The sequence below is a fragment of the Myotis brandtii genome, unplaced genomic scaffold, assembly GCF_000412655.1.
Source record: "Myotis brandtii unplaced genomic scaffold, ASM41265v1 scaffold393, whole genome shotgun sequence".
NCBI lineage: Eukaryota > Metazoa > Chordata > Mammalia > Chiroptera > Vespertilionidae > Myotis > Myotis brandtii.
Genome location: NW_005365070.1, coordinates 2,891,475 through 2,900,321, shown reverse-complemented (window position 1 = coordinate 2,900,321; position 8,847 = coordinate 2,891,475). Strand labels below are relative to the sequence as shown.

The following is an 8,847-nucleotide window of genomic DNA, read 5'->3' as shown; positions in this document are numbered from 1 at the left end:
AGATGGATGTAAGAGGGACATATAAAAATTCAATTAAACTTTTTTTTTGGTAGTGGCGACCCAGAATTACTTGAAAGCTATAATTAAGATACCATTACACAAATTTTCATTATCCCGAAAGGAAGACCTCTGCCTCCCTTTCCTCCCCTCCCCCAAGCTCTGCCAACCACAAATTGACTCTTTGCATCAATATTTTTGCCTATTCTGAACACTTCCTATAGAAGCATACAATATGTGGTCTTTGTGCCTGGCTTCTTTCACTTCCCATTATGTTTTCTATGTTCATCCATGATGTAGCATGTGTCAATCCTTCATTCCTTTTTATGGTTGAATATTATTCCATTGTATAGATATAGCACTTTTGCTTCATTCTTCAGCAGTTGAAGATCATTCACTCCCCTCTTTCTCTGACTCTTTGGATAGAGTGTACATACCTGTTCCTCTGAATCTAGGCTTGGTCATATACTTGCTTTTGTTAATTGAATATATAAGCAGACATTATGTGCATAAAAGATGTCAATATGCTTGGGTGCTTTTGATAGTCTTTTTGGTCTCCTGTGATTGTCATGAGAAGAGCATGCTCCACATAGTTGTTGATCCTTCATATTAGAGTACCCAATGATTTACCTGGTGCAGATTTAAACACAATCTGTATCCAAGAGACAAACCTTCCCTAACTGTATCCTGAAGCAAAATAGCCCCAGATGGCCCAGAGCATGTGAGCATGGAGAAAAAATGACTGTTACAAGTTTTGGGGAAATTTCTTATGAAGCGTTATTGTATCGATAGCTGACTAATACTGAAACCAACAAAGGATTTTGATATATCCTTGGCTAGCAATAGTGGGGATCTATTACCTCTGACCACAACATTAAGTGGTAAGGGAAGGGCATGGTTACTGGAACACAAGAGCTATAGAAGAGAAACCTTGACAGGATTTGCAACCTTTGGTAGAAGAACTCAGCTACAGTCACTTCTCAGTCTGGTAGATGTGGTTGGCCAAACTCAACCAGAAGCCAGAGAGCAAGGGAGCCATTTATGCAATCCATAAAGGTCAGCCTCCTGGGCACAGATCAGGGTGGAAGAGAATGGATATTGGTTAAAAAGAGCATGGAAGATATAGAAAAGATATATGAACGATCAATTTCAAGTGAGGAACATTTGAAGAGATGCACAGTCACATTAGTAATCAGCGAGATTTTAAATAGAGCAACAAAAATGGGATCCTATTTCAAAACTATTAGATTGGCAAATGTAAAAATAATGACAATATCAAGTGTAGAAGGGATATGGGGAAATGAGAATTTTCATATACTACTTATGATAGTGTACAGCAAAATTGAAATTGTACAAAAAATGAATGCGACAATGCCTCAATAAATTAAGACATACATATCCTACAAAGGAGCAAATTTAATAAGGATGTTGACTTCAGCATTAAAAAAAATGTGTGTTTGATTAAAACCCATGAACTGTATGGCACCTTTGTCTAGATTAAATTAATAAGAGGTGACCCCTTGTGGTGAAAGCAGCCTCATCTGTGCATAGCCTGACAGCAGATAGTATTTTTATGCCAAAAAAAAAAAAGCAATCCTTAGTAAGTGTGGATGCAGTTCCATTGTTTGGCTTGGTGGGCTGGGTGGGGTGGATTGTAGCCTGTGTAATTGCTTAGAAAGGGCCACTTCAGAAATGAATAACCTACAAGAACATAAGCAGCAATCCTGTTTGTAGTAAATGAAAAATGGAAACAACCTATGTATTATCAGTAGGAAAATGCATACACACAGGTATATACATTTGTTTTGTCCTCTTTTTATTTTTTAAAAAATTGATTTTAAAGAGAGAGAGAGAGACATCAATTGGTTGCCTGCCCCATGCACCTGAGCCAGGGACTGAGGGACCGAACCCAAAACCAGGGTACGCTCCCTGACCTGTAATCAAACCAGTGATCTTTCCATGCATGGGATAATGCTCAACCAACTGCGCCATACCAGCCAGGGTGTTTTTGTCCCCTTTTGAAGATGTAAAAAATAATTTTAAATTTCAGAAAAGTTATTAAAATAGTTCATGCAACTCCCATTGTACTTTACCATATTTGCTATTTCTTTCCCTATCTACTTATCTATTTACTGATAAAATACACATAGGCATATTTTCTGAGTCATATCCATCATTATACACACACTAGAGGGCCAGTGCATGAATTCGTGCACAGGTGGGGTCCCTCAGCCTGGCCAGCAATTGGGGCTGATCAAGGCTGTGGGAGGTTGTCTGGCCTGGGAGGAGGGACCACAGGAGGTTGGCTGTGGGAGTGCACTGACCACCAGGGGGCAGCTCCTGCGTTAAGTGTCTGTTCCCTGGTGGTCAGTGCACATCATAGAGACTGGTTGACTGGTCATTCGGTCACTTAGGCTTTTATATATATAGATAAAAACATTTACACACATATATTACTATGTAAATATAATTTTTATGAATAATTTGACAGTAAGCTCTTGAGAATGATTAAGTATATCTAGAAAAAAACTACAACTATGATAATATTTAATGGTTAAATATCAAATGCTTTCCTCTGAGGTCATGAACTAGACAGAATTGTCCACCATCACCATTTTATTTTATTTTATTTTTAATTAATTAATTAATTACTTTACTTATTAATCCTCACCCAAGAATATTTTTCCATTGATTTTTAGAGAGAGTGGAAGAGAGAGGGAAAGACAGAGAGAAATATCTATGTGAGAGAAACACATAAAATGGTTGTCTCCTGCACACGCCCTGACCAGGGCTTGGGCCAGGGAGGAGCCTGCAACTGAGGTGTGTACCCTTGTCAGGAATTGAACCCAGGACTCTTCAGTTCACAGGCCAGTGCTCTATCCACTGAGACAAACTGGCTAGGGCCACTATTACCATTTTAATTCACAATGTTGTAGAGGTCTTAGCCAGCACAACTAGCAAATAAAATGAAATAAAGGATATTAAGATTGGAAAAGAAATAAAAGCCATTATTTGAAGATATGACTGTGAACATACAAAATCCAAACAAATCTAAAAACAATTAGAAATACTAAATAAAATTTTACAATTTTACTGAATAGAAAGTCATTATAAAAAACTAAAAAAAAAAAAAATAACAACTGCTGTGAGGATGTGGGGACACTAAAGACCTCATACATTGCTAGTAAAATGGTGCAAGTACTGTGTAAAACAGTCTGGCAGTTCCTAAAAATATTCATTTGTAGCATAGAGTTACCATATCAGCCACCCAGTAATTCTACTCCTAGGTATATACTCAAGGTAACTGAAAATGTACATCCTCACAAAACTTGTATGTGAATATTTATAACATACAATGAATAAATACCAAAAAGTGGAAACAACCTGAAAGTCTACAACATATTATGTTTAGAAGATTAATTGAATTTTTATATGTCCCTCTTACATCCATCTTCCATTTTCTCAGTCTTCATATTTCTTCCTTCTTCTGAGCTAAGGCTTCTTGGTTGGGTATTGAGTAGATTGCTAGAATAAGGTGAGGGAAACAAGCCAAAAATGACAATTGGAAGGGGTGAGCTTGCAAAATAGTAAGAAAGAAACTCCCTTCTCGCTAGCAAATGTCATTCCTTTGTCCCTGTAAGGAGTCTTGATTTTTTTTCCCTTTTCTGCCTGAGAAAGTTATAATTGTATGGTCCTGCATGTCATCAAACAGGTTTGTACCTAACTTAACCGCAGTTCTGCATTCCTTACCACACTACTTACACCATCAAGTCTCCAAAGACATTTTCGGCATGAAAGATGAGTTGGTATGATGCAATCAGTGTAGTCCAAGGAACAATCCCTAAGAGAGCCATTCTGGCAGGAGGAAGAAAATCGCAGGGGTATTTTTGTTGAGCGAGGTAGGGTGTTACCGACATTGTTCAAAGGATAGCCATGCTACCAACCTCTAGAGCCAAGTGGACGCGGGTCATAGGGAATATTCGTAGGGACCTACTCACTAAGTAAACTGCTTCTAAACAATTTTCAAACCACTTTAACAGAATCTATGTTTAAAACCAAACAGTGATTATGCTTAACACGACCATCCTTCCACCTCATCCAGGAAGGCAGACTGCCAGCATGTTCAACTAGAACAATATAATTAGCTGCTTTCAATTGTCTTAAGAAACCTGTGAACCATAACAACCACATTGTATTAACTCAAATGTTCCCTGTAATTTCAAGAAGAGTTTGATCTATTACATGCCAAGTTCTAAGTTAATGTGCATTGTCATATACATAACAAAGATAATGCACGTCTAGATCCATGTACAGCCTTATGAACAACTAAACATGAAGGGCAACGATTTACCTGTTCATAAGGAGAGAGGAAAGACAATAAAAATCACTGCTGTGATTGATTTTTCTTTCATACGTTCCGGAAAAATCACCTAAATTAGAAATGAGGCAGAGTTGATTGAGTGTTGTCTTACAAGCCCACCTTTAGCTGACTATTGGGATACAAGTTTTCCCGGCCACTCATGAGGTAGCAGAGGCTTTTTATCAGCAAGCACTGTGGACATAAGAAGTTAGAATGCAGAGGGTAATGCGTTTTTTCTTTTTAATTTTCTGCCTGTTAGAAAAAGTTATAATTTTATGGTCCTGCATAACCAGGTTTGTACCTAAATTAAGGGCAGTTCTGCAATCCTTTCCCCAGTACTTAGAGGATCAAGGCTCCAAAAATGTTAATGCATTTTCTAAGCACCTCTATCATTCTACTGGTTCCCTGAATAATGGGTCAAATAACACTTTGACAGGTGTTCACCAACAAAGGTGTGGGACTCATGGTTTGTAACAATCAGGTGTTGTGCTTTCAAGCAGCTTTTTGGAAAGAGACCTTCTCTGAAAAGCCTCCTGGCTGACTTCTCCTTACATCACCTTGGCCAAAATCAGATCAAGGCCCACCTACTAAGGGGCATGGAACTGACTGGTTTGGAAGAGTCAGCATCTGGGATTGCATGATCAGCAGAGGGGTCTCCATCTCCAGGACCACCAGAGGACTACCACTGCTATTTTATAGGGCAAGATTCAACGTCAGCCACAGAATGGCAGGGGGCATACCTGCTGAACAAGACATAGACCCCATGTACTGGACCAGGGAGGGAGAGGCCCCACATTAATTGAGACTCAATTTCTTTTTTAATAGCATCTGACATTTATTGAAAATAAGGAAAAGACTTTTGTCTAGGTAGTGTAGAAGAGCTGGGCAGAGTGCAGGGTCACTGTGTTGAACAAAAGGCACACATCAGAGAGACAGCTGCAAATTCAGAAGAGAACTGGGTGCTGAGCAAAACTAACAGGCCACAGGAGAAAACGAGTGACTCGATTTGGCTGCGGGGCACCCCTGGGACCTGGCAGCCATCTGGCAGGAATAGAAGGTGTCTGGGGGAGTAGGGAGGGAATGCCCCCCCCCCTCCCCCGCTGAAGGTGAAAGGCTGGCCGGCCCCTCCAAGGGGTTGGCCAGCTGTTGGAATCACTGTCCAGGGGCTGTGGCCAGCTCAGATACCTCCTGGGTGAGACGAGATCGCTGGAGGCTGCAGCCTGTCGGTGGGAGGTGGTGGATGGTGATGGCAGCCACAGCGCTGGTCTCTGGGCACATCCATGCAGGCCTGCTAGCCTGGCAGGGAGAGGTTGGCAACGGCTGGTCTGTGGGGGTCTGTCCAGTGTGTAACGGGAGCCCAGCTCGCAGCTGGAGCCCAGGACAGAGTCCAAGTCCGCGCGGGAGGGGCCGGGCTGGCGGGAGAGGGCGGCGGCGCGCTCCGGAGCCAGGCCCAGCTGCAGCAGGAACCTGGGGCGCTATTCCTGGAACAAAGGCAAGCACTACGCGGGAGGGAACAGGAGCGCGGGGGAGATCACCGCCACTGGAACACGGGGACGGGGAGGCGCGGAGGGAGGACGCCTGTGGCGGTCTGGGCGGCAGCCACCGGCGCGGGGACCCTCCCCCGAGAGCACCTGTCCCCAGGCCCGAGGGTCTCCTGGCCTAGAAGTCCTCGTCCTCCACCCATCCAAAGACCCGCTTCATCTCGGCCAGGAAGCCCCGGTAATCATTGAGCAGGGGGCTCTCCTTCCTGATGTAGGGGATCACCCACTGCAGGGCAGGCCCCGTGAGGCGGGTGATGAGGAACGTCACCTTCAGGGCATCGCTGGAGAACAGGGTGTCGTCCACCAACATGTAGGCGCCCGTCTGCACGATAAACTCCGGGAGCCGGTCGGTGTCGCCGTCGAACGTCTCGGGGAAGGGGGAGGGGGGGGGGGGGGGAGCAGGAGGAGGAGGGAGAGGAGGGGAGGAGGAGGAGGAGGAGGAGGAGGAAGAAGAGGGATGGCGTCCTGCCTTTTCACCCCTTCAGTCCCTCAGACCCAGCATATCCTTTGACCTTGGACTAGGGGGGGCGGGAGCAGGAGGAGGAGGGAGAGGAGGGGGAGAGGAGGAGGAGGAGGAGGAGGAAGAAGAGGGATGGCGTCCTGCCTTTTCACCCCTTCAGTCCCTCAGACCCAGCATATCCTTTGCTGACCTTGGACTCTGTGAACACATTTCCCTGCTTATGGATGTCTCTCTCAGCCAGAGAACTATTGCACTGCTGGTTGTAGATGTGGTGGCCTTGCACCAAAATTGAAAAGCCCCAAAGGTTAGCCAAGATAATCCAGAGCAGGCTATTAAAATAATGCACCATGACCAATTAATGTAAAGAGGGTTAAATAATAAGAAATCTCATCATTTAATGTGCTATATTAAGAGGCCAAAGAGGATTGTCAACCAATGGTCCATGGCACCAATTCAACACCAACAGGAATCCCCAATTTGGGGTGAGCTGAAGAAGGAAAATTTATTCAGTGCAAACAGCTCAACTGTGATACAACATGGCTGTGACACCAGGGCTGTGGAATAGCTCAGTAGTATTACAGCTCAATTATGAAACAGCAGGGCTCTGAGGAGGCCCTGGGGCAAAGCCCCTCTCCAGCTAGACTGCTCTGCTCTGCTCTGCTCTGCTCTGCTCTGCCCTGCCCAGCTCTGCTCTGTCTTTTGTGTTTCATCTTTGGTGTTTCACCTGCAGCCAGGGAAACACCAAATGTTCAGTCAAAAAGGAAAGTGTTCTCTCCCAGGCAGAGGGGAGCTGACTTACCAGTATATAGACAGAAGTCCCCACCCCTGGTCCCCGATTAGTCTGTCCTCATGCAAATGAGGATGCCAAATCCTCCCAGTTTGATTGGTCTTAATGGAAACACTGATTGGTTGGTGAAGATGCTGATGAGGGAAATAGCTGTGGCAGCTCCGGATTAGAAGGGGAAAGTCTCAGTCCTATTGGTTGAAATACAATTCCAGCACTACTTTATAAGGGTTGACTCAGGTGGCAGGAACACAGTGCAAGCTGGCTGATCAATGTAGGTTTCTCCCTGAAGTGCAGTATTCCTGACAGGCCCCTGTGTAGAAATGGCTGCTTAGTCTCTGTTTTTGTTTTTAATTTGAGCCCAGTTAGCCACCAGGAGCCCTTCTTAGTGGGTATCTTCTTTCTTGGCGCCGAAACGGAAAGTCAGAAGTAAGAGTTGTTGGATGCTTTCCAACCATGACGTTGCTAATTTCCACATTGAAGAATAAAGAAAAGGAACAACTAGGGGACTGACCAATTGAAGGAGGGGAATCTAACTATTAAAGGTTATATCTGGATTCATTTGTTGTCTGAGTACAAAATTAATACAAATCCTTCACAAGCTTTTATATATGCAGAAAACAGCCAGTTATAATACATAACGGTGTTAATGACTCAACTCAGAAAAGCAAGTAAAAAGAAATAGGAATATATTTGAAAAACTGTAAAAGCCACTTTAAAAAAACATTTTTAAATGCTAAAGCAGACTCGGGCAAACAGAAATCCAAACACAGGTCTGAGACAGGATGGCACAGCATCTTAAAGACGCTCATTTCCCCTCTGTGGGTACATAGAGGAGGTATGGATGGAGGCACTGCCCCAGGGGGTGCGCATGCTTCCTCCCGAGTTGGAGAAGCTGATGGAGGAGATACAGCTGGAGTTAGATGAGCTACAGAGCCAGCTTCTGCCCCATACCAATACGGTGACAGCAAATTTGCCTCCACTTCCTTGAGTTGCAACAGTGCCTGGTGTCCCCATGACCTTTCAAGTGCAAAATATCTCTTGAGCACCTACCTGAATTGTTCACAAGTTAAACAAAACATTCAACATATATGGAACAACAGTTTTCTGACATTGGACATCAAGCAGTCAGGGTAGTGTTCCTTAAGAGTGAAGGAAAACAAACACACATGAGGTGACCCCTATGATTGTCTCAGCTTACTGTCACGAGCCAACATCCAACCTCCCTGTTTTATGTGCTTGTTTGTGTGTTCGTATATGTGTGTCGGTTTGTTTGTACTTGCTGATCCGAAATCAGAAAACAGATGGGAGTCTCCTGAGTCTCCCACGGCTTTCTTTCAGTTCTTGCACTGTAGGTCCTACCTTTCCTTTGAGGGTGTACAACACCCCCCCGCCGGCCCTCGCCCGCCCCCACACACATACACACAACCCCGTAATGTCTCTTTCCCCAGACCCCTCTAACCAGGCTGCCACTTAAAACCTCTCTGGGGGCATTAGGGTGGCAGGTAAACCAGCCCTGAGTACTCCCTGGCTTGTGGATGGTGACAGCCCAGAGAATCTACAACAGCTGAGGGAAGACACCATACACTTGGCTGGGCAGCCAGTGGAGCCAGGCATCCAAGTCACATCTGAGTTGTGACAAAGATTCATTGCTGGATTCGAATCACAAGCTTGGGAAGGCCATCTGTTGACACCTGTGACTGTG

General features: G+C 44.4%; 1 protein-coding gene across 1 annotated transcript; it reads right to left on the bottom strand.

The window, feature by feature from the left end:
- Positions 1-5,167: 5,167 nt before the first annotated feature.
- Positions 5,168-6,277, bottom strand: LOC102244739 (protein FAM127; the record flags this gene model as incomplete). The annotated part of the gene is made up of 1 exon (XM_005872848.2): positions 5,168-6,277. A coding segment is annotated over one exon (261 nt), but the record flags the coding sequence as incomplete, so codon positions are not given.
- Positions 6,278-8,847: the final 2,570 nt, after the last annotated feature.